This window comes from Eptesicus fuscus, chromosome 22, assembly GCF_027574615.1.
Source record: "Eptesicus fuscus isolate TK198812 chromosome 22, DD_ASM_mEF_20220401, whole genome shotgun sequence".
Lineage (NCBI taxonomy): Eukaryota > Metazoa > Chordata > Mammalia > Chiroptera > Vespertilionidae > Eptesicus > Eptesicus fuscus.
Window position 1 is genome coordinate 38,508,538 of NC_072494.1, and position 27,319 is coordinate 38,535,856.

Sequence of the window (27,319 nt, forward strand, 5' to 3'; positions counted from 1 at the left end):
CATATTATTATATGTATGCATCTAACATGGATGTGAGTTTTAACAGATCGAGACAGACAGATGCACATGCTCACACACATGAGGGTTAAGGTCATGCTGAGGAATCAACCTCAGAAGAATGACTTCTAGGTAGTGGCTTCTAGAATTATCTTGAGATGTCCCCTGGACTCTGTGAGGTCCCAGGATGCTTCTCTCCACCTTTCCCACCGCCACTCTGATCTCTAAACAAAGCCAACAGGTGTCAGGGGGACAAAAGGCACAGAGGACGGCCGCGCAGGCCAGCCAGGAGGGGGAGTCGTGCTCTGGGCTCATCTCCGATCTTCTCTGCTTTGCTTTCTCCAGTTTCTCTTCTTCATTTGCTCTCTGGAGCAGTTTCTCTCCTTTCCTTACCTGCTAAGCCATCTCTTCTGGTTGTTTAGGTTTAGCTGCTCCCCTCCTGTTCTGGTCCCTTCTCTTCCCCCATGGAAGAGATGGCGGCACCCGCACACCTGGAGAAAACACCTGTGTGCCCTGAGGATGTTTGCACACCAGCCACTTACTCCCCACGCCAGCCCGAGAAGCAGAAGCCAGCAGGCCAACCTGGCGTGAACTCAATCTCTCCGTCGCGGTCTCTCTCCCCATTTTCCTTCCTCTCCTCTCCATCCCCAGGCAAAGTAAGAAACCACCAGCTTCACAAAGGCAACACAGACTTTAATTCAGGCTGGCAGGGAGGAAGGGAGCTAAGATTTGCCTCCCGGGGCGTCCGGAGGAGAGGACTGTCTTGCTGGGAGGGGCAAGGAGGGCACGGCCGTGCGAGTCGCCCGGAGGCAGAAGAAGGCCAGGAGCAGGGGCCCGGCCACGCAGTGCAGGATCGCCAGGATTTCGGCCAGGGGCAGCAGCAGGTCCAGCGCCTGCTGGGCCGGACAGGACGACAGCACCAACACCCTGGACCTCACTAGGGAGTCCAGTCCCCAAAGCACTCCGCGGGGCCACCAGAAAATGAACCAGAGCCACAGGACATCAACCCAGGGACACGGCCCCCTGCCCAATGCCCTCTTCAGCCCCTTGGCTCCCAGTAAACCCAGTGGCAACAAGACAAAGATGGCAAAACCGTTGGCCGCGTGCAGAAGCTTCAAAACGACCTGGCTGGATGCCAAGGAGCAGAGTCCATTGGAGGTGTCACTGGCCAGGGTGATGGGCAGCGCCAGGAGGATGGCCAGTCCCCAAAGTCCCCCGGTGAGCCCCAGGATGAGGCGTGGGACCTGGCCTGCACCCAGTTTGGGACCCAGGCAGGCATGGCAGCCTATCAGCAAAGCTTGGGCGAAGGCGGAGCCATTCCAGACTAAGTGGGCCAGGTGGCACAGGTAGGTGTTGTGGGCACCCCAGAGCCCTGGGGCCAGGATGGGCACCACGATGCTGAAGAGGGCGCTGCCCACGGCTAACTGTGTGAGGAAGAGCTGACGGCCAGGACAGAGCTGCCGGTGAAAGAGGGGTCTGAGCAGAGCGAAGAGGACAGCCGCGCTGGCCAGGATGCCCAGGACGCTGGCGAGGACGTAGAATGGCAGCGAGGACTCATCCAGCAGGTTACAGGAGTGGCAGGGGGCCGCTGCGTCCATTTCGTCCATTTCAGAGTAGTCGTAGTTCTCATAATTGGAATAATTCAAATCCACCAATGGCCCATCTTCAAAGGAAAGGTGACTGGAATTGTCGTTGGTGAAGGAATTCACCTGGAGGGTCCCCAGAGGGACAATCACACACCTAGTTACCCCACTGGTCTCTGGGGAATGAGAGGCGACCGGAGGGGAGGGGAGGGGAGGGGCAGAGGGGAGCCTGGGGTGGAGAACACGGGGATGCAGTGGGGCTGGTGGGAAAGGGCATCACAGTGGAGACTGAGGAGCCTGCAGAGGCAGAGGATGGAACAGCCAGGGGAGGGCAGGGGGGCAGGGCTGGAGGGCAGGGGAGTCCCAGGGAGGGCAGCCAGGGGCCTGGATGGTACTGATTGAAAGACAAATGAGGAGGAAAAACATAGGGACCTGGGGGTCTGAGGTAAGAAGAGAGGGGAGACGAGGGAAGGGATATGAGATGAGGAGGGAAGGAAAGAACGAAAAAGACAGGGGGTGGGGGGCAGAGGGGTAGGAGGGGCAGAGTTGTGGGTTCCGCCCCACACTCACCGGGCGCAGGCAGTTCCCCATGCCACTGCTGGGCTCACGCAGGCAGACAGGGAGGCTGGGCAGCTCTGTCACCTGCTGTGGTTCCAAGATAAGCGCCGGACTAATGAAGGCCATCAGTTCTGGGCAGGGCCCTTGGGTGGCACGGGGTGGGGGCACGCAGGAAGCCTTTACCCCACGCCCACTGCCTGTCTAAACTTGAGGCCCAACACAGGGCATTGGCCCTCGGCTTCCTGTTTTGAGGTTGGATCCCACTGGTGGGGTCCTGGACTTGGAAAAGGAAGAAGGTGGGGACCAGAAGGTGGGTACTTTCCCGAAGGTGGAAAGGGAGGCTGAGAAGCCAAGGGCTTTCCAGCAAGGAGGATTCCTTGGGTTCAAGGAAGGAAGAGGGGCCAGGGGTGAAGTGTGAGACAGAGATAAGAGGCATGCTGGGAAGTTGGAGGGAAAGGCAGCTGATGACGCTCACTGCTCCTCCACCCCTTGAACCTGAGCCAGTGAAAGAGGGTTCGAAAGCCACGTTTGCGAGAGGCGTGTTCGTGGTGCTGGGCTGGGTCCTGCCATGCTGAGGGCGAAGCTGGGGGGGGGGGTGCTCTGTGTAGGAGTCGGGGTGTGAGAAGGGCTCATTTGCCTGTGGGGTGCCGTGTGCTGTGTACCTGTGCACACACCTGACCCGGGTGTCTGGCTCTGGCTGTTTCACTGTGAGGAGGGGGCGCTGCCTACTGAAGCCCCTGCAGGGGGACTGGGCGTGTGCCTCATTGCCTAGGGGTGCAGCGAAGGCACCTTCAGAACAAGCAGAACACGTGGGCTGGAAGGTGGGGCCCGTGGCCTCTGGCGGAACCTCTAGTCGTGTCCGTGGGGGACACAGAGGCCGTGCAGCGGCTGCACTGGCGGGGACCTCAGCCCTGTGTCAGGCTCCTCATCGGGGGAGAGCCCCTTTCTCTCCAGGTGGTGACTGAGTGTCTCCCGAGGCGGAACCCCTAAGCCGACACGCCGGCTCTTAGGTAACCCCTTTCCCCCAGATGCTTTCCCAGGGTCTCTGCTGATGCGTCCCCCCTTCACCCCCACGTTCTACTTCTTCAGTTAGGGAGACAGCCTGGACGTTGGGAGAGATGAGTAATGGCGTGTCCGAGTCCGACTGGGGAGGTAGAGGGGCCCGCTTAGGTGACACTGTTTCGTTGGTCCAAGGAGGCACGTGGTGTTTTAACTCCTGGCCTGCCAACGACCCCCTTCCTGTCCCCACGGGGCGCTGCCGGTGGAGCAGGGAAGCCCGGGGGCGAGAGGCCGGGTGCCTTACCAAGACCGTCCCCTCCTCTCCCCGGACACTAGCTCAGGATTTCCATGGGGGGCGGGGGGAGTGGAAACGAGTTGGGGGACCTGTTGAAACTCCTGGAATGATGTTGGTGACATCTTCACCTTCACCTCCATCTCCTCCCCTCCGGTCTGGCGGGAGGCAGGGGGAGCCGTCGGATGCCCCGCCCCAGACACTCGGGAAAGCAAGGACCCAGCCAGAGGGAGTGAGCACACTTCTCTCCCTCGGAGAGCTGTATTGTTTCCATACAGAATGCCCTTGGGAGAGGGGCCCGGCGAGGCCCACGCCCCCCCCTGGAAATACCAGGCGCAGGGGATGCCGGCGAGCAGCCCTTAGACACGCATCCCCACGGGGAGCCAGAGCGGCAAGAAGGAGGCAGCCGAGCAAGCGACACGGTGATCCGATATATTGAGGGTGCCCCTCTGAGATTAGCATAGGAGAGTTAGAAAGGTTATAAAGATACACGGTCCCCTCCCGGCTCCCGGCCCCACCCCCACCCCAGACAGACACACAAACACAATGATCCCTCTTCCCCCACTCCCGGTACAAATATGGCTTCTGTGTAATATGGACAGAGTGATTCAGCTCAAAGAGGCAAAGTCAACTTCCCCGAAGCGGGTGCTAGGAGACAGGAGCCCTCGGCTGCCTGCTGCTGGGAGGAGAGAGCCTTGGCTTGGAGGGGCTGCTGGGCGCCCAGGGCCCTAACCAGCTGCTGGAAAAGCCACACGGTGTTATCTGACCGAGCGGGGGGGGCAGGCCTGCGGATGCAGCTGCCCCCACTGTGCACACCCCTGGGTGTCAGCAGGGAGGACATGCCGGGCGAGGGTGACAGCGGTGCCAAGGGGCATCCGGGATCTGAGGCCGGGCGGCTGGCTGGACAGGGAGCCTGAGCAGCTCATCTCTATGGCAACCAGCTCCGGCCACAGAGGAAGACAGACAATCAAAAGGAGGGGTGGAGGCGGGAAGAAGGGACGTTTCCCTCCGGCCCTCAGCTCACGGGGCACAGGAGTGCCAGTGGTGGTTCTGGGGTCGGGGCCGGGGAGAGGCCGAGGGCGCCCAGCAAGGCGTGGCCCCGACTCCACAGCTCCGAGAAGGGAGACGGGGGCCGAGGGTCATGCTCCGTGTTTTAGGGTGAGACTCGATGGACAGCTGAGCGCGAACACATCCCGGGACGGCTTTCTCCATGACAGATGGGCACTGGGGGTGGCATGGGGACGCCCGGATGAAACAGCCTCGCCGGGGAGGCACCCCGCGGGCTAGGAGTCCTGTCCTCCAAGGCCCTCCTTCGCGGGTTCCACGGCCGCCACCTGCCAGGACCCGCTTGCTGCCTCTCTCACACACAGATGTGCACACAACACACACATCCACACACTCACAAAGTTCACATTATCTTCTTTGTTTGGGCAGGACACAGCTCAGTGCAGCGAAGCTCCTTTTAGTGTTTTTGTGGTTATATCTGCCTGGCTGCTGGGAAGGGGGGACGGGCTGAGGGGCAGCGTAGGACTTGGAGGGGCAGGGGCACAGGGCGGGAGGACGAGTTGGTAAACAATGCCACAAGAGGAGTGGTTGCCCGGCAACAGTCTGGGGCTGGGTGCGTGAGGGCCCCTGGGCAGGGGAGCAGACGGTGGCCTTTCCCTGGCTGCTGGAGCAACGAGGGGCCGCCTTGCCCCGCGACCCCCAAGGGCAGCTCCTGTGTAAAGGGCCTGGCTTCCTACATCACGGGGGACAAGGGCAGGTGGGCCATCTCGACATCCTGTCTCCCCAAATCCATCCCTCCTGGCGGGGACCACATCCTCCCCATGGGGACGCCCTGGGTCTCAGCGTGGCTGCCTGCCGCCTGCAGGTCACCCTCCTCAGGGACCCCATTCGTTCCTTTTCCAGGGAAGTGGAACAGGGGGAGGAGGGAGGCACTGTCTGTCCCCCTCCCGCTCTGCTCACAACCTCCCCGTCCCAGAGAAGTCCAGGCAGCTGCTCTGCGCAGAGCACGGAGGGATGGTGCGAGCCCCCCGCGCCCCCCCATAAGCCAGCCTGCTCCTGTCCTGTCCCTACCTCTTCCCCCTCCTCCTCCTCCTCCAGCTCCAGGGGCTTTGCTCCTCTCGCCCCAGGGCCCCTGCCCCTCCAGCCTGGAGACAGGTTTGATTTGGGATTGTTACAAAAATAATAATAACCCAAACGCAGAGAAGCCAAGGAAAGGGCTGAGGACAGCCCTCCCTCCCCACCCCCTCCCTCCCCATTCCAAACCGAGTACAAAACCGCACCCAAAGCAGACATTCTGTACAGGGGTGGGGGCTGGGGAGCAAGCGGGAGGGTGGCCCGGGGTTGCTCTGTACAAGTCCGAGTTGGTTACGGCCCCAGAAGTCCCCGTGGGGCCCCTGCAGGGGCGCAGGGTGAGCGGGCAGCCTAGATGAAATACTCCTTCTTGTCATCCCCGCCCGACTGCCCGCCTTCTGCGTTGATGATGGCTGTGTCCGCGTCTGGCGCGTCGTCAGAGCCTTTAGCTTCATGTGTCAGGTAGGTTCCTAGGGAGGCACAGAGGCTCCTCTTTCCAGGAGCAGCTTCCAAACCTCTGAAGCCCCCCTGCCCACGCCCCCTCCCACCCACCCACACCCTGCTCCTGGCCCGCTTCTCCAGGTCAGAGCTTTATTCCTCCCCATCAAGCCGAACGTGCATTTGCTGCCAACATCCCTCACCCGACCGCACCCCGATGAATTAATGAGTGCTGCCTTTAAATAGAGAATCTCAATAATACTGGCAAAAAAATAAGTGTGTGAGTGTGTGTACATGTGTATGTGTCTGTATGTATGTCTATGTGTATACATATGCATATATGTACATGTGTACACACATGTGTCTGCGTGCCTGTGTATAGATATGCATGCATGTGCAAGTATCTGCATGTGTGCACACATACTTACATGTGTGCATAATGTGTGTGCTTGTGTATGTCTCTGTGTGTAAGGTGGTGCTAGGGAAATTGGCTGTCGGCTCCATGTGCAATGCAATAGAGAGCTGGCCAGCACTTGGTCAGTCGGGGTAGTCTGGCTGCAGCTAGAAGTTACAAGGGGAACATCTGAGAGGAAGGCACGTGAAGAGATGGCGTGCGTATAGGAGAGAGGAAACAAGAAAAGAGATGTTGTGGAGACCAGGGGCAAGGAGGTCGAAGGTCAAGGAAAATGAGGCCAGAGAGAAAGGCAGGAGAGTATCGAGACATGGCACGAAGATGCAGAGTTTCGCTGTTCCCTGCCGAAGGCGGAGAGCCCTGGTGGCGGAGCAGCGTGGGAGCAGCCGCTGCCTGAGTGGGAAGGTTTGATTCTGCGGATGATGAAAAAGCAGTGCGGCTCCACTGAGGGGCCTGGGGGCTCCATCACTACAGAGGCGCCTGCGTTCTTCTTCCTCAGACCTCGAAGGGGCTGCCTGGTCCCCGAAGGCCCTCCCTGCAGCCAGCTCCCACCTGCCTCCCCGAGCCGACCCGCCTCCCTCCCCGCGCCCACCTCTCCTCATACTTCCCTCACATCTGACCTTTGTGCCGAATCAAGTAGTGGCCGAGGAAGATGAACAGGATGAGCAGCAGAAAGACAATGAACGCCACGATCCCGCCAATGATGGCGTGGTAGGTGCTGGTGGACGAGGGCACCGGACTGGGGTCTGGAGAGTAGGGGCAATGCACACAGTCAGGCCTGAGAAACCCCATACCCCAGCACCTCCGACCTGGCCACACGTAGTCTCACACGGCAGAGGACACAGGCTAAGGCCGGGACAATGGAGTGGCGTCGCTCAGCAAGGGGATGGGCCTTATTACGTTTCTCACACAGTGTGTGGGACACAGCAATGTCTACAAGCATTAATGTGCTCATGAATAGATACATCTCCTCCAATTAACCCTTTAAGTTGAATTCATGGCCCTGAAGTTTGACCTTCACAAAGTCAAAGTTCATCACTTGAATGTTTCCATCATCTCTTGAACTTCCTCTCTCTCTCCCTGTCTGCCTCTGTTTCTCTATTTCTTTCTTCTAATCTCTGGGCTTTCAGAGTATTCCTTCCCTATCCTCCCTCCCTCGTACTCTTCTGTCCGCGTGATATTCTGAGATGGATTCTCCACAGGGGCTTCTCAGCCTGTTAACCCTTTGCCCTGAGATCATTAAAGAAGGAGCAGAAAAAGACTGATGGACCCCAGAACTGGGCACCTTACAAAAGTGACAGACGGAGACCCCCGTCCTGAAGACCAGAGCTCTTCCTCGGCGGAGGAGTTTGAGTTCCAGCAAAACCCAACCCTCCAGCAAGTCTCATCAGGAGGGTCTGCGACTGCATTTTCCTTCCCACCATGCACAGGTCTGTGGGAAGTGGAAGATTTCCGTTATGGAAGTCCCGCCGTGATGCCTCCAAGGATGGCCGATGTCTCTGCCGTCGGATAGCGATCCTGTCCTTCATAGCAGCATCCATGAAGGATCGATGCCCACCGCGCAGCGGGGCCAGGCATGCCCAGGACAGCACCAGCCAGGGCAGAGTCCCAAATGCCCGGGAAGACAGGGCCCAGGCCCAGGATGCGGCGCTGATGAGTCCAACATTACCGTCAGCATCGATGTGACTCCCACCCATGGGAGAACTGCTGTTTTTCCACAGACTCAGCTTGCATCTGGATGCCTCATTGACTCCTTATTCCATATTTTGTCTCTGCCACCTTGTCTCCTCAGGCTTGATCAGGCCGGCTTTAAGCACCGTGCCTGCTTATGCCTTATTTAAAAAGAAAACGTTTATGCTCTGGTTTTTCATGTTCCACTTGGGAGGGAAGGAGAGGATGATCCCAGGGCTCCATGATATGATGGAGGCGTGTGATGGTGTAAGTGACAGGAAGCAGCATGGAAGGTACCCACTGCCCTTCTCCTCGGGAGTACGTGAGACACAGTCCACAATAAAAACAAATCCTGGGTAATTTTCCTAGCGATTAGGGAAACGGAAATTCCCTAGACAAACAGGTTCCCATAGCAACATGACCTCCTGGGTCCTCCACGGCAGGCCCCTGTCTCTAGGAGGAACGACATTTCTTAGGCTGTTCCGGCAAGAAGGTGCAGTAACTCATTCTACCATCAGGGGTCAGCACTGGAAGCAGTTTAAACAAGACTCGCTTTCCAGCACGGGGCACAGAGGACCAGTAAGAGGCCAATCACAGGGCACAAGAACTTGCTCTGGCTGCCAGTCATCACCCAGCTTGTCTGCGGAGATATGGGGGTGGATACCGAACCTCAGTGCCCGTCCTCGCTCCAGGCTTCTGGCTCTGTTTGTTGTGCTGAGACAGTCCCCACATGCTGAGATCTGCCCCGGGGTCAGATCCGCCCCAGCCAGACACTCAGGTCCCTTGTCCCTGGGAGCCTGTCCGTGGGAGAACTGCTGTTTTTCCACCGACTCAGCTTGTCTTGATGCCTCATTGACTCCTTATTATATATTTTCTCTTTCCTACTTTGTCTCCTCAGGCTTGATTAGGCCGGCTTTAATGGATGTTTCACTCAAGGGAGCCTCGATGTTCCCCTGACAATGCATTTCCCTATTCTCAGGAAAGGCTTATAAGACTTTCTGGCATGACCCCACTCCACTGCTATTGGGTTCTGCAAAAGAAATCTCCTGCCTAGCCCGGCCAGCATGGCTCAGTGGTTGAGCATCAACCTATGAACCAGGAGGTCAGAGTTCAATTCCCAGTCAGGGCACAGGCCTGGGTTGTGGGCTTCATCCCCAGTAGGGGGCATGCAGGAGGCAGCCAATCAATGGTTCTCTCTCCTCATTGATGTTCCTGTCTCTCTCTCCCTCTCCCTTCCTCTCTGAAATCAATAAAATCATTAAAAAAAAAAATCACCTGCCCACTCTGCATAAGGGAATTCTGGGTTAGCCTGTCCCTTCTCCTGACCTGGGTTTTATGGTTGAACCTTTGGTAAGACCATCAGAGAAGAGGCATCGCCTAGTTCCTCTAGATTCTAGAAGATATGGTATCTGGGAAAAGATTCCGACTATTTCTCAACAGAGTAGAAACTTATCTCCACGTCCTGCCTTGACCCAGGTCTGCAGGAGTATGCGCTCTGTCCCCGTCACCGAAGCAAGTCTGAGAATAGCCTGTTGCAAAGGGCCATGCACCGGCAGCCACACGTGAGAGGCTCTGGGGGTAAACACAGGATGACTATTCCTGCTGCCAGGTGAGTGCAGGGGTTGGAGACGGTGCCACTGAGTCCTCATGGCTAAACGAAGGCCTAGGAGAGCCCTACATCCTGCTGAACTTTCCTTATTGCACATTCCAGAGGGGATCTGCAGCTGAGTCTTCAGGCCCCCAGTGGGGGGCTGTTGTCCCTTGAGTCCACTCCAAAGCACCATCTGGGGTGCTCTCAGGTGACAGAAAGATGAGCGTGTAGGGTGGACAGAGAAGGGGAGAGAGGGCTGCGGGGGGGGGGAATGGAGGCGGCTCACCGTTCACGTTGAGGGTGTAGTAGGCCTTGTAGCTGCCCAGGTTGCTGATGGCCGTGCAGCCGTACGTGCCGCTGTCGCTCTTGTTGAGGAAAGGGAAGATCAGGGCGCTCTCCTGGGTTATCTTCAGGGGCGGCTCGCTGCCCTCCTTCTCCCACAGGTACTGCTGGGGGCTGTGGAGAGTTCAGAAGAGAATAGGTCAGGGAACTAAAGGGAAACAAAAATAACGGAGCAGGGAAGTCGGGGGCTGTTCGATGAAAGCTCGAGAGGTTCTAGGGGCCAGAGACACTGAGCTGCTCAGAGGCAGGGGGAGGGTGACCTCTTGGGGTTCCTTATGGGAACCGCAGGGAACCCGGAGAGGGGGGGTGGTGCCCCACTTCTGCTGCTTTGCAGTAGAAACTGAGCATGGCTGTTAGTGTCAGGGAAAATGAGAGGCTCAGACAGTACAGAGGCGATAGGCAGACGTTATGTGAAGATCTCGAGCTGAGAGGATGGAGCTGTATTGGCGGCCAGGAAATGACTCCTCTTACACGGGATTGCCACGCCCCTCGCAGTGCAGCAACAGCTTCTGGCCCTCGCGGGGATGTGGAGGGTCCGGCCTGATCTTCGCCGTTGGTGTGTCTGTGGAGAAGGAAATGGTGTCAATGCGAGGCTCCCACAGTGTTCAGGAGATCGCCTCGATCTCCAGAGCCTCCTGTCACACACCACAGCTTCCGCCCCTGATGCCTCGGGAGGCCACGCGGCTGTGAACCAAGACTTGGCTCCCCCTGCGTCTTGTGAGCAGAGAGCGCTATTGCCATTGAACGTGGGAGGGACTGGTGCTGCCACCTGGTAGAGGTAGGGCTCTGGAGGGTCTGTCCTTGGTGAGGACCCAAGTCGTGTCTAAGAGAGAGCTGAGAAGGCGTGCCACCGGTTCATTTGTGCCTCGCACACTGCCCAGCGCATAAATGGGACTTCATGCATAGTTGTGACAGGACAAATGCACTTGAACTTGACTATTGAGCTCACAATCTCTCCATCCTCTCTGTTCTGTAGGGGAACTTAAACCAGTTGAAGACAATAAAACAGAAGTTTGAATGGCCAGTCCAAAAATGAAGTGAGAGCTTTGAAACAGCAAGAGATGGGGGGCATATTTTGGCTGCGAAAAGGCGCTGACACAATATAGGCGGGCTCTGCACAGGAATAATGGCATCTGCCACTGACACCAAAGGGCTGCTGGGGAGGCTAGGTCCACACGGCTGCGGAGAACAGTACAACCGATGCTGGCTTAGAAGAATGGGTAAAGAGGCCGAGCTTCCCCTAAGACAGAACCAAGCTTAATTAACGTGTTTCACTCAAATCAAACGGGACAAAGAGAAGCAGGCCCCGCAGAAACCTCCAGCCTAGTGCCTGGAGTACAGCATTTGTCGACTGACCACTGATCACAGGTGGGCCAGAAAGCTCCCTGGAGAGGAATGGCCAGATGGCCGGTACCTAGCAGAAGTCTTTGGGACTCCGGCAGGGGAGAGCTTCCTTAGGCCTGGCCTGGGCCCAGACTCAGAGGAAGAAGCCCAATGCCAGGGGCCTCACCCTCAGAACTAACAATCAGAGAAACAAATTATAGCAACATAGAACTCAAGTTTACCAAGCACTTCTTTCGATATTGTTTCATTTATCCTCAAGAAAGTTCAGAGAAGTAAGCAGAAGCCACTAAGAGATGACATGCTTTGGTGAAAATAACACAGAAGTAGAGGCCAGAATCCGGGTCGTCAGCTTCCAAATTGAGAGTCTGCTAAATGGGAAGTGACGCTACCCCAGACCTGCCTCATGTTCACGTTTCTGCAACAAGTTTAGCAATTGACTTAAATGGCCCTCAGGTCAGGCCTGTATCTCCCACAAGAAAGAGATTAAGGGTTTTGATTACTTTGGAAAAACACCCAGCCTTTAGAATCTAGATGAATTAGAAAAAAAAGATACATTATTTTCCAACTCTTCATCTTCCAGCTTTGGACTTTATTTTCCTTCCCCCTTGGTTCCGCCACTCAGAAAAGCTCTGTTTGCAAATGTCCAAATTTCCTCAGGAGAGGAGGGAAGTTCACTGTCCATCCTCAAGGCAGATTCCATGGAGGGAGGAGGATCCTGGGAAAGGTTAAGAGTAGTGATGGTGATCCTGGACACGTTGGGTCAGAATCCCAGGAAAAATCTAAGAGCTGTCGTAGATAGATAAAGGAGAACTTAGGAAAAGATCTGGAAATAATGATGCCAGAGAGATTGTGTTTCCTATGGCCTGCATTTTCTTGAAACCATCAAAAGCTAGATCAAGAAGAAGCCTTCGTAATCCCCATGTTCATCTTCTCATTTAGCAAGTAAAGAATCAAGCTCGGGGAGGTGAAGCAATTTTCTTAGCATCACATGGCTCTTAAGTAGTGGAGGGCAGACTACAACTCTCGTCTTCTGACTCCTGATTTGCTGTAGCTGCCTCTACAGCTTACAAACTGGTTGCATCAGACTGGCCTACACCAGGGCTTGGCAAGCTTACCCATTGGGTCCAATCCTGCCAGCTACATGGTTTTGTAAATAAAATGTTGTTGGAACACAGCTATGTTTGTTTGTTTGTTTACATATTATCTTTGCTACTTTCCTGCAAAAACAGCCGAGGTAAGTAGTTGAGAGAGAGATCACATGACCTGCAAAGCCTAAAATGTTTGCTACTGGGGCCTTTACGGAACAAATTTGCTAACCCTTGGCCTATCCTCCCACCTCTTGTCTCATTTTGTTTTTACCTACCCAAGTATCTGTGCCTATTTCTTCACGTACAGCCATCACCACTTTCCTTTTCCCCACACCCCATCTCATACCGGACTCGTCTTCACCCATAAGCCCATGACATACATAAAACTTCAATGCGTTGAGAGGTGGATCTGTCAGCTTTGTCTAGAGATTGATGCTTCACAGAGCATATGATGTCGGCCCCGTCATCCTCCCGAGAAACCTGGAACGTTACTGAGCTGCTCACGGTGAAGGTTTTACCATTGGAGTCCTCCTGTATTCGGGTTGGTTCTCCTAGAGTAGAGAAACACACACATACACACACACACACACACACACACACACACACACACACACACACAGAAACAGAGTGAGCCCTAGCACACAGATAGTGTGTGGGCCCCACTGTAGACATACAGATGGTGAGTTTCAACTTTGACAAACTTAGAAAGTTGTGAAATGGTTATGTACACACATACACCCATGAGTGTACACAGAATATCTGTCATTCCCGCTTTTTCCTTTTCCATCATGCTTTGTGTGTACACAGACATGCAGGGTCTCCCTCTCTCATTCTCTCCGCCTCCCAGCATACCTCCTCCTGTAACTCCGAGGCAGGAGGGACTTACCTTGAAGCTCTTGCTCACCCTTCCGCCAGGTGAGCTGAGCTGCGGGTTTGCTCCCGGAAGACTGACAGTGTAGGGTGGTCGTATCCTTTTCCCGTAACGGTGACTTGTAACCAGTGATTATGGGCTTCTGTGGGATTCCTACCAAGCACAGGGGATGGGCAGGATGTGAAGGAGAGGCCATGAGGTTACACTCGGCTCTCCCTGCTCAGATGGCCTCTCTGGGGGAGAGGATACCTCGGTCCTACTGTGCTTTATGATGGGTAGAAAACGAAGTATCTTTCTCTTTGGTCTCCTACCTAAGGACCAGGAAGAAAAATCTGGGCGAGGAGGTCGGGGGGAGGGGGAGAGGAGGCATGGTAGTGTGGAGATACATTATATGTGACCTGACAACCCAGAGGCCAATGGGGTGGCCACAGAATAAGTATGAAGCTCAAGGAAGCAAAGAAGAGAAGTGAAATATAGGGTAAAATATAGGATGAGAGCATGTAAGCAACTGTGGTATTCAACCTGGACATTATAATCACATGCTGCACGCACCTCCCCTGTTTCCCTCACGTAATCTTGGGAGCTAGGGGGAACAGACATCATCATCCTTCTGTTACAGGTTAGGAAGTTCAGGCTCAGAGAGAGTAAGAGGTTTGTCCCAGAGCAAACGGAAAGGAGAGGAGAAATTATTAGAAGTCCGTGCTCTTTCTATTTTGTTCCATTGCAAAGGGAACGTGGGCTGAACTTTTCCAAAAGGCTCGGAGTCTTGCCTGGCTGTGGACTCCTTTGGGGGACCCACCCAGAGAGGTTTGTTTGCACAGAGCACGCGGCAGTGACCCTGCGGGTGGGGAGCCTCACCCAGCACAGTGATGAGGGCCTTGGCAGTTCTCACGGGCATAGTGAAGATGGAGCAGGTGTACTCGCCCTCGTCCGCCAGGACCACGTTGCTGATGCTGATGCTGAGCTCGTGGGGCGTGGACCTCACCAGCTGAATCCGATTATCTCGCAGGGCTAGCGGGGAATTGGGAGAGCGGGAAGCAAGGCTTTTACTGGCACCTTTCATGTTTATCTCCCACCCCAGGTCAGCTTCTTTGCGGGGGGGGAGGGGTATAGTGTGATTTGGGGCAGGAGTGCGGGGGCAGGAATCCTGCTCCCGAGTTTCAACAGGCTTTAGGCCGTTGTCCCGGGCCACTGGTCACAGCAGCCTCAGATCTCCTCAGAAAAGTATGTTGGATCTCGAGGGCTTCCTTGTGAGACTCACAGGTCAACCCTTAGATTAAGCTGTCTCTTCCGGCTCCTTCGGGGTAAAGTCCACCCAGGACCCCATAAGACCATGAATGGCCCAAGTCAGAGCTGTAATAACAGAGTTTCTCCGAAACCAGCTGGGGAGCCCATGGCTTGTTGTTCCCTCAAATAGCCATCCCTTCACCTGTCTCAGCCTCTGGGCTACAGGGACCGTTCCCCTCGGTGCTGCGACCCCCCTCCCCAGCCCACGGTTCCCACAGAGAGAGACAGCTCTACCTCTCTTCTCCCCAAAGTAAAGAGTCTGCTGAGCAGGGTTAGACCACTGCAGGGAGGAGTCCTCATGGTCTTTCACTTCACACTTGAGCTCCACGATGCCACCAGCCACCACCGTCTCATCAGATGTCCAGGGCTGACTGTCTGCAGGAATAGAAGAGGGTTAGTTTACGGAGCAAACCCTAGTCTCTCCGCCCATTTCTGGGCCAAAGTCTAATCCAGACCAGCCAAGGTCCAGGTCTCTGTGTCTCTTAAGGCATCACGGAGGAAGGAACAGGGGGAAGGAATAGAGGTGGTGGCGGTGGGGGAGGGGGGGACCTTATTTCCTTGTTTGGAATGCACAGGAAAACAGTTACTTTTTGGATATTTGCTTAATAAACTGACATGGCCACACACCCTTGGAGGAATAAAAGCCCTCCAAGTCTACACATGCCACTCCACATGTGTCTTTTCTGATAGAGGTCTACCATTCACCTTTGAAAAGTCTATACACTCGCATAGGTATCTGTCATTCTATGTTTCGCCCTCCTGCCACCACCTGCCTATAGAAGCCAGAACAGGAGAAGCGGTTGTGACTAATAATCCCCAAACTGAAAGCGAACAAAAGGCCAGGCCAGCCCTTGGCTGGCACGTTCCCTTACATAAGCGGTAGCTGATACAACTCCAAGCCAAACAAACAAAACAGCTTTAAAAAACGGAAACATTCGACACCGACTTTTCAATTCCTCCAACAATAGCTGCCCTTCATTCATCAGCTCCCTTAACATATTTCTTCAATGTTAGTGCTACCCGCTTCCCAACAGACCAACCCCATCACCATCCTGGTGTCAGAGCATTCGTTTTCCCTAATGTGATGGAATTCCTCTCTCCCTAGTCATGTTAAACACACAAACAAACAAAAAAGGACTAATCAGATATGATATGGATGAGCCGTTTGAATCCCAAATGTGCCTTCTAGTCAGGCAACTGTGAGCCCCTTGGACTGCGTGACACTTGCTCCTCCTCCCAGTGTCATTGCTCCATTTCCCCCGCAGCATTGCCTCTGATTCCCATGATTGATTCCCTCATCTTCAGGACTGACTCTGTGACCCAACAGCACTGACCTTCACAGAACTAAAATAAACACCTCCCAGCTGATTCGGAAACATCTACAGCATTCCTTCTATGGTGCAAAATTACTTAACCAGCATTACTCTCCTCTGAATAGGAAGCCAAGAAACATAATTCCTAGGTTTCCTAATGCAGTAACTCAGACCATCCCTATGCTCCCTATGGCACCGACCGTACCCCTCCCCTGTCTGCTATCCCTTTCTTCCTTGGTCACCGCAGCTCCAGCTCCAACTACAATGAGTGCTCCCCGTAGAGAAGGTGCGTGTGCTGAAGTTGCTCTCGGGGCTTCAGAATAGCTGTCTCCACACTGAAGCACAGAGCCTGGCCACTATTTCGGTGTTTAGAATCTGAATTAGAACTGAAAGGGATCTTAGGGATCATGGAATCCAATTCCCTCATTTTACATGTAGACAATGAGACAATGGAGGTGCAGTGAGGGCCTGAGCTCATCCTACTTGTCAGTGATTCCAGTTAGGACTAGAACTTCGTTCTTCTGACACTCAATGCAGTGCTTATGTCATTGGAATGCCCCTCAAGTAATCATCTAATTAGAATTAAAACTATGACTATGAGATTAATGACCCATAGATGGAGCTGGCTGAGTAAATTTGGGAGTGGTATATTCCTTAAGTATCTCAGTGAAAGATTTGGGAAGCCTTTCATTTATTGCTAGCTGTATATCCATTTTTGACTAGTAATTCCATTGTCCCTGGTTCCTTATGAAAATGTCTACATTGACTGTGTCTTCCAGACCTCTTTATTCTGAGCAATACACTCCTGAAATCATTCTATTTTTAGAAAAAAAAGTGAGGGGACACAGAGGTCTAAAGGAAGAAGGAGTCGGTGCTAGAGATGTTGGTGTAGAACTAAGAACTACAATGTCAGATGGAAAGTAGAGGAGGAGAACACAGGGTGAAGGCCACATGAGTGGGAGGTGACATGAGGATGGTTGCGGGCACTGAGAGACACTGAGATGAGGAGGCCTGGATTCTCACCTTGACTGACCAGCATGTCAGGAGTGCTCCAGAGTGTGGAGCTGATGGCCTCGTCGAGTGGAGCCAGAGTTCCCAGCTCCAAATCCTGCTCCTGCCAGTAGCCTGGGGAGAGAATCTCCATCAAGGATGAGCCCTACATATGCGCTGCTGTAGTGTGGGAATCTATACTTTCATTGGTGGAGGTGGGGGAGAGCTAGGCCCCTGTGAAAAGTAGGTCCACCAGATTGCCCAAGAAAAGGCGGGTTTCTCACAAAAAGGCGACATTAACTAAAGTACTGAAAAAGGAAGCAAACTCTTCCTCCCAAGGGTGAGTTAAAGGAGGGCGCTAAGTTTTACAGTCAATCAGATCACGTTAGCGCCAAAAGAGGAGGCCACTGGTCCAGTTCTCCCACTTCACAGTGTGAAAAGGTTAAATGTGACATGGGGGAGGTCACTACAGCGACAATTAAAGAAAACCAAAGACTTCTCATTCCTCATCCAGGATTCTCTCTGCTTCCCTCTATTATCTACTAAAATAACGAGAAGTTTAATAATTAGAAAATACTTTCACATTACTCCTTTTACAAGGCCTGTAAAAGCAGCACTCCAGCATTACTGCTACTTTGCAGAGTGGAAACAGAATGAAGTGACTTGCCCAAGGTCATATAAGTAGAAAACAAAGACCAGAAATTAAATGCCTGATCCAAATCCAAAGTTCTATTTGTTTCCGTTAAGACCCTACCTCTAAAGACAGACACCACGGTGAGGGCAGAAGTTGCCCACAACCTTCCCAGAGTCTCACCTTTCTATTGGGTGCTCAAATTCTCAAGTGTGCCTCCTTCATCCTCAGTCCAACTGCCCACTTATATCACTGTCTCTGCTCACTGCTCAGGCACAACAAATCCCTCTCTTCTAGCAAGCAGCCCATAAACCATTTTGCGACTCCATTGTGTCAAGGGCCTATTTCCCCAATCCAACCTGAAGGGGCAGAGGGACAAAGAAACAAGGGGATCTTTTCAGTCTCCCGCCATAAGCCCAGAAGTAGCCAATCACGTGCGCAAAACTCAGTGAGGTCATCGGCTGCTGAGCAGAGTTCTGAGCTGCTTGCTGCTTGTCCAGACCTGGAGTTCCGGCACTACTTCAGTTGGGGCAGCCTGCTCCGTAGAGACCCTGGGGAGGGTGGGTGGGAGAGGAAAGGGCGAGAGAAGGGGGAGCTGGCACCTAGGGCACCTAGGGGATACGTAGGGGAGGTGTGGGGAGGGGCAGAATGGCACTAAAAAGAGTAGTGGCACAGGGGCTTAGGTCCTTGGAGAAGAAAGGGGACAGAGGACTGATGTATCAGAGGGAAGGTGGGGGGAAGGGAAAGGAGATAGAGAAGGGGGAAAGAAGGGGGAGTAAAAGAGATTTTTTGCGTTTGGATGGGGGCTCTAAAAGATAGTTTCAGGGCTCGCAGGCCTTCATGGAGGCACCCCCTCTCCTGAGTTCCTCATAGACATGCTCTTGGAGATTTAGAAATTACTCTATTCTCAAACAGACGTGTTAATGCCCAAATGAGAGGGGGCGTAAAGCAGAGAAAACAGAAAGTCTGTTACAGGTAGAGAGAAGCAGGCAGAAAGGGGACAGGGCACGTGTTGATGGAAAAGGCAGCAAAGATGAGGACCAGAGAAAGACAGGGGGCCTGGAGAGGGAGGACAAGGGCTCTCCCACCCAGCAGAGACCCTCCCTGGGTGCCCGGACCTCGCCCTGCTGCCTTCTGTGGACATCAAGGATGGAGGCAGCCTGAAGTTGGTGAGTGTTTCGTCTTATTTTTCAGTGGTTTGTGTGTTTGTGGGTGTGCTGCTTCACCACACAGTAGGAAGCCAAATGGTTGTGCTAAAATTTGGGGTGGTGGAGGGAAGGGAGGCACCAGGGAGGGTAGTGCTCAGCCCACAGTAAGAGAACCAAGTGCACAAAATAAGCACCGAGTAGGCCTTTGCTCAAATGAACAGAGGAAATAGCCATCTCAGACGCCGGCATAGGGCTTGCAGTTTGCAGAGTGGATTTTCAACCGTGAATTCACTGAATGTCAAAACAACCTTGAAAGATAAGCAACTAGACATAATCGCTTTTTAGAGACGAGGTTTAAAGAGGTTCAGGGACTCACCTAAAAGCGAACACATAACAACTCTCAAGGACCCTCCTTCTCTCTCTGCTGGTACTCTCAAAGCTTTTCAACAGCTCCTTTGCCTTATAGCATTTCGGCCATTGTATTGCAATTTACTTGTTTAATTCTCAGTCTTCTCATTTAAGCCTTGAGTTGCTTGAGAGCAGGGGGCTTACCTTATTCATGTCTGTACCTTTGAAATTTAGCTCATAGCGGGCCCTAGCATATTTAATTGGTCTGGTCAGTCATTCTGTCGCAGTTGGCACTGTGCTATGCCTGCTCCTAATCAGGCAGAGTGGGTATTCTGTCCCACAGCATGGATTTAGTCTTTACTCTCCTGCTCCTTTTTTTTCTGCATTCTCACTTCTGTTCAACTTGCTTCCATTCCTTCCCTCCTCCTGCATTTTGCTGGCTTTTTTTTTTTTTTTTTTTTTTTGCATAGGATGAATAAATGAAATGGTGATTGGGTCATTCAAATTTAACTAAATTGTTCAGGTGATGGGACTGATAACTAAACAAATGATCTCCAATAAATGGCATATTTGTGATATGCTTGATGTGTCGTCCCTGTAGGCTAACAGGGAACTCTGGTTTGTAGTGTTTTAAGAAACTGCTTAAGAGCTAGTTGTTTTATTTCTGCACCTGGGGTGATAGTTCTTCCTCTAATTTTGCGAAATACTTAAGTTTTCTTTCTCTTTGTGTAAAATTGTACACCTGTAATGATAAATTATGAATGGCCATTCCGTGGGAGCAGAGGAGTAATTATAATTCTATCAACAGGATAAGTAGAAGAAATTATTTCCTGGGTTGTGAAAGGCTAGTGCCTTCTTTGAATTTAGATCATGCCAATTATTTACGACATCAACACCATCCCATCCATAGAGTCAGACTGGAAAGGAAAACTTGAGAGGACTCTGAGAGGGCCACGTGGACTTGGAAGTGGAAACAGTGAGAATTCTTCTCAGGGAGGGGCTTTGGAAGGAATGAGGAGATTGAAACCACAGGACCGTTAGTGAGGGGAGGACCCTGTCATAGAAAAATAGGTGGTCATATTGATCATATAATTTCCCTGCACGAACTTCCCATTGTCTACAGATCATATCCAGATTTGTTAGCCTAGCCTTTAAGATCCTGTACAGGCTGACGCCAATGTGCCTCTCAGCTGTGTATTTCCTTTCCTTCACTCACCCGTATCCCACACAGGTGACTCTATTTGGAATCCTTTTTGTAGCCGCTTTGCTTTCTTGCATACATCCCCATTCCTACAATAACTGTTGATAATGCCCTTCACCCATCTTCACTCATCTAAGCACTATTCATCCTTGAGGCCTATTTTCTGTGGCATCACTTTCAAAACGTCTCCCCTGATTGTCCCCGGTGAAAATAATTTCTCATTTCTCTGAGTTACAACACTTCATCTGCCTTCCTTAAATTATGCATCACTCTACTTTGTACTGCATGTTTGGGCTCCCTCCAAAATTATTCAGATCATGCAGGTAGGGTTGATATCTGATTCATTTTCGTATCCAGCACTGGACCTAATACAGCATGTTACACATAGAGGGTGCTTGAAAATATGTATTTAATAAATGAGACAGAGAGGCTGAGTGAGCATTTTCTACTGTGAGAACTAGGCTCAACATCTGCCAGTGAAGAGCTAGCAAACACAAGAGAGTAAAAACAAATACGCCATCTAAGAGGGTTGCCAATCCAGAGGTGAAGTTCCAGAAGTGTGCAAGGTGATGAGGATCAATATGCATCGGCCACCCTCTGTCTCTCAAGATCCAAGTTAGTTGTTCTATATTCATTACTCCAGGATGACCCATTTAGGTGGTATTCTACACATTAAGGATGAGTTCACTAGGACTCAGAGACTAACTAAGGCTAAGAGAAGCTAAGTAACGCGTCTAGATGATGGATTCAAAAGTGTTGAGATGGGACAAGCTTTAAACTGAGATCTCTCTGACCATGAAGCCCAGGCTTTCCGCACGTCTTCATGACACTGCCTTCTTTCACAGAGCAGGCCTTTGTGTCTGTGGTTGTGGGGCAAGGGTTCCAGGGGGAAGACTGTTGGCCAAGGGTGGCTCGCCCAAACAGTATTCGCCTGCAATGTGATCAAAAAAACAACAGGGTAGCAAGTTGGAAATGAATGCTTGTGGTGATGGTGGTACAATCTGTACCCACTGGGTGTATTTTTTATTGATTTCTTGACATATCTTCATCTATACCTTTGGGGGCTATTTTGTGCGCCCTTAAGAGCCTTACAATGTGGGACTCTTCAGTTATCAAAGCTGTGTCCAGTTAAAACTGTGGTCCCATGTTTTCATAGCACTCTAACACCTATGCTAAAAACTAACATTATCTTCCTGGTTGCCCTCAGTTGCCTTAGAGGTTCTGAATTCTTGGTTTATTTTCCCATGGGTTCAAGTATCTTTAGGATTCCCACCATTTTAAAGGACAACATAGCCCTGATTGATTGTTCATATTAAGAGTAGCAGAGGTAGAATTGGAAACTTACTAATGTACCTCCTTAAAGCATACACTGGCACCTGTGGTTGAGGTTTTCACCTTGCACATAGTAAGTGCTCAATAAATGTTTATTGAATAAGTAAATAACTGACTCCAATGAATAAAAATGTGTTATCTCTCCAATTTAGATGATGCTAGTAGGGAAGGCTCTGTGCCAGTACAATCCCTGATTGCTTGGGTTTTATATCTTCCTTGCCCTGTCTTGGGAAACTAAGGTACATTGGCCAGAGGGTCAGTGTGCACAGGTAAACATTTAGGATGGTGGGCAAGGGGACAGGACTCTCCCACACAATTGTTACTGTCCTTGACCGTGCTTGGGTCCAGACCCCCACTTCACAGAGCAGAGAAAATCAGCTCCCTGAGTAAGAGTTGATGGTGATGGTGATGGTGATGGTGATGATGAGTCAGCATTTCTCTAAACGCAGAGTTAAAAATAATCTTCATCTCAGCCTACTTATTTCTCATGACTACTGTGACAGGTGGGTGGAGGAGTGCTATCTCCAAGGGGAAAATATGCTGAGAGCTGTGGCCCAGAATACTAAGGAACACACTTTTATTTTTTTCAATATATTTTTATTGATTTCAGAGAAGAAGGGAGAGGGAGGGGGAGAGAGAGAGAGAAACATCAATGATGAGAGAGAATCATTGATCGACTGCCTCCTGTATGCTCCCTACTGGGGATTGAGCCTGCAACCCAGATATGTGCCCTTGACCTGAATCAAACTGATGCTCTATCCATTGAGCCAAACCGGCTAGGGCAGGGGAGGCACTTTTAGAAAGGTTTACCCACTCCCATGCTGGGGCCCTGATTCTTCCCTGACCTCAGACACATAGTAAAATCTTGTGCCACACACTGAAGAGAATAGCCATGGCAAAATCAGAATTAGAGCTCAGCCTTGGAGCTTTTCTTTATGCCCAGAAGCCAATCCCATCTGAGTCCTGATTTAGGCAAAAGCTCTAAGATTTGGGAAGTCACTTTGACTTGAGAGACTTCAGGGCACAATACCCTGATCAAAAAAAGGACTCCCTTAACTCTCCAGATGCCCTCGGACTGCAGAAATCACACTACTCCTGTGAAGTCATGGTGCAATTTCTTAGTATAAGTCTTTGAGGGACTGAGCGTCGAAATATTTCTTATTTTCTGCCCTCCATTCCTTTCGAACTGTGTCTGCCCTTCCTTAAGTTACCAACTCCCTGATATCTCCAGCATTATAGTGCAATCAAACAAAAGCTGGGGCCACGGAGGTGGGGGTCACGCTGTCATCTGAGATTATCTGTGGCTTCAGGTATTGTCTGTGCATTTCCTTCTCTTTCTGCTGTTCCTCGGGGACAGGGCTGTGTGATCCCTAAGGATCTCCTTGCTTAGCTCGGTTATGCTCCAGGTCACATTTCCTTCAGAACTCCAGCGCTCAGTCACGCTTCAGCGGCCGGCCGGCCGGCCTGCCTCCCTGAGCTAGGCCTGCTCTCCAGCTCACTGCCCCCTCCACCCTCTTTCTGGCTGGACGACTGAGCTCTTGCTCCTCCTTGTTCCCTCCCTCCATTGTTCTTCCTGCTGCTGTCTGCTTTTTCGGCAGTCTTGTTTACCTACTTTGCTTCTGGCTCCCAGCAGCCTCTTGGGCCTGAAGTCGCCACGCTCAGCTTTACTTTATTCTCCCAGGAGGCTTACGGGGTGTAAGTGGAAACAGGTGGGAAGAGAAGCTTCCCTCTAAGAAGACCCTCACCTGCTGCTTAGCCTGCCGCTTGGAAAAGCATGGGCAAGGAGGCCAGGATTTACATAACCTGCACTGTTAGCCGATCCAAGATTTAGGCTCGCCTGGGGCTGATAGGCGCTCCAACAGGTGTATTGTTGGGCACTGGCAGACACCTTTTGGTTCCATCCTAAGCAGGTTGCTGCAAATGAGAGGCTTTGTTTCCTAGGCCTGGAATGGCGTGTGGCTAAGCTTTTCCGGGCCGGATGGGAGAAGGGAACCTGGCAGGTGGCTGGCTAGCTTGCCTGTGGTGGGCCTGAGGGTGGGGTTAAAACCAAAAGCTCATCTAGGTGTTAACCCCCTTTTCACTGGGAAAAAAAACAAAACAACCAAAAACCCAACAACAACAATAAACAATAACCCAGTTATTCCAACTTTAATATGTCATGAATATTCTGTATATTTCCTAAAACCCTGCCATCAATTTGTATGTCTGGTCATTTTCTACAACCCCTAATGGCCAGCTGTGGTTATTTTTAAGATCTTTTTTATTCTACCAGACAGGATGGAACTGATATCCTTTTAAACCCCTGTTACCAAAGTTCAGTAATTCCTCACCTCTTTCTGTTACACTTAATTCTTTCCAAAATATTTTCCCTTCTGTGATTCTTAGAACCATAAACTTGTAGAGTTGACCAGAATCCTAAGTAGCATCTAGCGCAAACCTCTTATTTATTTATTTTTTAATTGGTTCTAGAGAGAAGAAGGGAAGGAAGTGGGTGGGTAGAGAGGCACACACACACACACACACACACACACACACACGGGGGTGGGGGGGGGGACAGAGAGAGAGAGAGAGAGAGAGAGAGAGAGAGAGGAGAGAAACTCCAATTGTTGCCTCCCTCACGTGGGTATGTGTCCTGACTGAGAATCAAACCCATAACCCCTTGGTGTACAGGAAGATGCACCAACCAACTGAGCCACACCAGCCAGGGCAACCCTCTTATTTTAAAGATGAAGAAATGAGGCTCAGAGGGGCTAACGAACTTGAGCTCAGTAACACAGGCAGCAGGTGGGAGCTTTATTATAGCCTGGCCTCCTGAACTCGTTGCCATTTGAAAGCAGGTCTTTGCACCAGCTAATTCAAAGGTTACATTTCCATTTAGTGTAATTTCACTTCCAGTGACATCTACCCTTTCTGATCCCCATCTCCCTATGTATTGTTGTGAGAAACCCCAGGATCCTTGACCTCAAGGAAATTAAACTAAATGCCGGGCAGGTTAGAGAAGTTGCAGTGAGCTATGGATGTAATCCCTGAAGATGCAAAGAATGGCACCTTCACAAATTCCAGGACCTGACAGGCAGATTTCAGCTCTCACAAAAGATGAGGCTAAGGGGCAGAAGCCACTTCCCTGCCCTCAGGAGTTAAAAAGGACAGGCTGTGTGTGTGTGTGTGTGTGTGTGTGTGTGTCCTGGCATGGGCATAGTGGAGAGCTGGAGGAATGCTAGCCTGACTGTAAAATGGGAGACAGAAACTAGAGGAGATTTTTCAGAGACTAGAAGAGATTTTAAAAAAGAAAAAAAGCAGAAAAGCATGTCTTATCCTTGAGCTAGAGAGAGGAAAAAAGCTGGAGGCAGAGTGGGCTTGCAGGAGGCTGAGGAGGCCCTGAGAAACTCAGTTAAGATTCCTAGGAGCAGAGACTGGGAAGTGGGTGGCACAGAAGGAGGCGGGGACAGCTGTTGCTTTGATTTGATATTGAGTCAGTGTTCTACATGCATTAGTGCTGGGAGGGAGCCCGGGGCTTGCCCCCAACGAAAACAAGCCCCTCTGCAGCCAATACTGCGCCTTAGCAAAAAAGACTGCGGTTAGGAAACAAAAAGGGAGGGGATCTGTTCCCCAGGAGCCTCTTCCTAGCCTTAGCTCCTTGCTCCTGGGACTGAGCACCTCTCGTCTGTCTGAAGGCAAGCAGGGGAGACAAGACAGAGGAAAGGAGTGGCTCAGGACGTGCTGCTTCCGGAAGGAGGGGTCCTGCGCAGGGTCTGATTCTAATCCGTTGTTTCCCAGGTGAGCTCCTAAGGCCGGCCTTGCAATCACTCAGTCCTGAGACGTTTTTTTGGAGTGTCCGTTGCCCCATTTCCTCATTTCCTTCCCACCAGGCTCACACACTCAGAAATCAGGACCAGAACGACCTGGGATTTCCATTCTAATACAATGGAGTCAGCGGGCCAGAGTTGATCTGAACTTTGAGATGCCCCTTGAACCAAGTGCAGGCACTTAGATCCTTCCGCTAAATGTACCTTGCTGTTTTCACACGGATGTAGTAAAACTGGGGGGGGGGGGGGGGGAAATCCCCACCTCCCCCATCTTAGGAAATACTTGGAAAGGAGACATAACAGCGTCACTTGTTATACAGAATTCAGTTTCGCTCGTTGGAAAACATGTTTCCTAGTAGCTGTGGGAAATTCGGGGCTGCAAAAGGGCACGCGAGCCCAGAGGCATCAGGGAGAAGGAAAGGATGGACTGATCCCCTGAGGGTGAGAGATCTCAGTCCAGGCTCCAGAGCCTACACCGACCCTCCCCAATGGTTGTTTGAGTGCATGGATGAAGCCCCTCTTTCAACAGGCTCTGTCTTCTCAGCCTGGTGACCTGGGGCGGTAGGTTACTATGCTGTGAAAAAGCTTAATTTGTTAGAAGTCAGGCAAGAAAGCATTTATCTCTGCCGGTTCTGATTTTACTGACTTGTTTTTATGGTTTCCCTTCCCGGGGCGATCTGTCAGGGTGTGGATGACCGGTTCAGGGCAGTGGTTAGGACATTACATGGAAAATAATGTGTTCCATGAGCCACGCCCACACTACTCAGGTGCCCCTCGGCTCCCAATCCTATCTGAAATTCGGTCTATTCCCCTCACTTTTTTTCACTTAAAAATGTGTATTTTTCAGAGGGGGGCACATTGTTCAAAAGGCCTTACTTTGTGCCTTCCTGGGAATTTAACTCTTCTGTGAAACAGAAACATTCTTCTAAATCTACAGACTTCACAGTCCCTGCCCAGAGTGGCAAATAGCACTGCTCTGACCCAAAGACCTCCTCTTCCTCTCTCTCCTTAAACCTTCACTGGGGGTCTCTTTTTCAGTGTGGGGATATACTCATTTTTGTGCCCAAGTGCATATATATTCCAACTTGGTTATGTTCTTTTTCCCCTTCCATATGTGTCCCTCAACATACATGGCACACTACAAATTTCACTATTCATGTATCAGTTTTCTTTTTTTTTTTTCAGACATAAACACACAGCTTTTCTTATGACCCAGATACAGAGCCATTTTCACAAGCCCATTAATAACCAGAACCTCTTGCTTCCAGAAAACCATATGGCTTAAATGCAGATCTTCTTCCCAAAGCAAAAATCTAGGCTCTCTTTTCTGCTCACACTCCCCAGGAGAGGGCCAGATCCTCTCCTCCCCAGGGCTGAGGCTCGGTCCATCTGTTACTGACATTGGACTCCAGGGCTTGGAAACCAGAAGAGCGTTGGCATTAAGCAGCCATGGAGGATAAATGAGAATATGTGAGCCCAGGGGCTTTGTGATGGGGTTTTTTATATTTGTCTGATATTACAGGATAGACATTGGGGAGAGGAAACATATGTGTTTGGGAAGATTTCATCTTTAAGAACTAGAGTAAGAATTGGTAGGAACGAGTAAGCACAATTGTCCCACTGTCATTTTTGCATTTTCTGAGGAACAGATGATAGATGATTAGGAGCAGATGGTATAACTGGCCCCGCATTTTATAATAATAGAAGAGCTTGGCCCTCGGCTCTTCAAAGGCTGACCTAGGCTATACTAAGTCTCAAGTTACTTGTCATCAATGTATTTATTAGAGTCTTGCTGGGTTTGCAAGAAGTACCAGGTATTTCAGCCAGAGACTCAATAAACCAGTTTACCTCTGTAGCATTTTATCCTGCCTGAGGCTTTGGCCCGAATTCTAGAATCAGAATAGAAGCAGAGAGCCAGGGCACAGAAGAAAAAGAAATGTATGAAGCAAGGATCTGCTTATTCCCAGTGAAACCTGGTATTGGAAGTACTAGTTTTCATTC

The 27,319-nt window shown here is 51.4% G+C and overlaps 2 protein-coding genes across 5 annotated transcripts in view; both read right to left on the reverse strand.

The window, feature by feature from the left end:
* Nucleotides 1-669: 669 nt before the first annotated feature.
* ACKR1 (atypical chemokine receptor 1 (Duffy blood group)) lies at nt 670-7,026 on the reverse strand. 3 transcript variants are annotated; one of them, XM_054712327.1, is made up of 3 exons: nt 6,976-7,026; nt 2,151-2,222; nt 670-1,706 (listed from the first exon to the last, which is right to left on the reverse strand). In XM_054712327.1, exons 2-3 carry the CDS (start codon nt 2,169-2,171, stop codon nt 720-722), a joined length of 1,008 nt encoding a protein of 335 aa, XP_054568302.1. In that variant the 5' UTR covers nt 2,172-2,222; nt 6,976-7,026; the 3' UTR covers nt 670-719. The 3 variants fall into 3 exon arrangements, with proteins under 3 accessions (XP_054568302.1, XP_054568301.1, XP_008152487.2); XM_054712326.1 differs by lacking the exon at nt 6,976-7,026 and adding an exon at nt 5,506-5,732 and having other exon boundaries at nt 2,151-2,225; XM_008154265.3 differs by lacking the exon at nt 6,976-7,026 and having other exon boundaries at nt 2,151-2,676.
* The window catches only part of CADM3 (cell adhesion molecule 3), a 29,170-nt gene continuing 7,688 nt past the window's right edge, over nt 5,838-27,319 (reverse strand). The window contains exons 2-10 of one of the 2 annotated variants that reach the window (XM_054712324.1): nt 16,886-16,987; nt 14,784-14,924; nt 14,121-14,273; nt 13,278-13,415; nt 12,772-12,942; nt 10,431-10,521; nt 9,904-10,073; nt 6,976-7,101; nt 5,839-5,975 (exon numbers count right to left, since the gene is read on the reverse strand). In XM_054712324.1, the coding sequence (XP_054568299.1) occupies nt 5,857-5,975; nt 6,976-7,101; nt 9,904-10,073; nt 10,431-10,521; nt 12,772-12,942; nt 13,278-13,415; nt 14,121-14,273; nt 14,784-14,924; nt 16,886-16,987 (1,211 nt within the window). In that variant the 3' untranslated portion in view covers nt 5,839-5,856. Of the gene's footprint in view, nt 5,976-6,975; nt 7,102-9,903; nt 10,074-10,430; nt 10,522-12,771; nt 12,943-13,277; nt 13,416-14,120; nt 14,274-14,783; nt 14,925-16,885; nt 16,988-27,319 lie in introns of both variants that reach the window. The other variant, XM_054712325.1, reaches the window with a different exon arrangement.

What these genes read in the sequence shown, in the direction of transcription:
- ACKR1 (XM_054712326.1), bottom strand. Translation starts at nt 5,727, where the DNA reads ATGTCTGCTTTGGGTGCGGTTTTGTACTCGGTTTGGAATGGGGAGGGA. An exon ending in AGGAGGAGGAGGGGGAAGAG is followed by an intron (nt 2,226 to 5,505) that starts GTAGGGACAGGA and finishes TTGGAACCACAG; the next exon opens with CAGGTGACAGAGCTGCCCAG. An exon ending in TGGGGAACTGCCTGCGCCCG is followed by an intron (nt 1,707 to 2,150) that starts GTGAGTGTGGGG and finishes GGGACCCTCCAG; the next exon opens with GTGAATTCCTTCACCAACGA.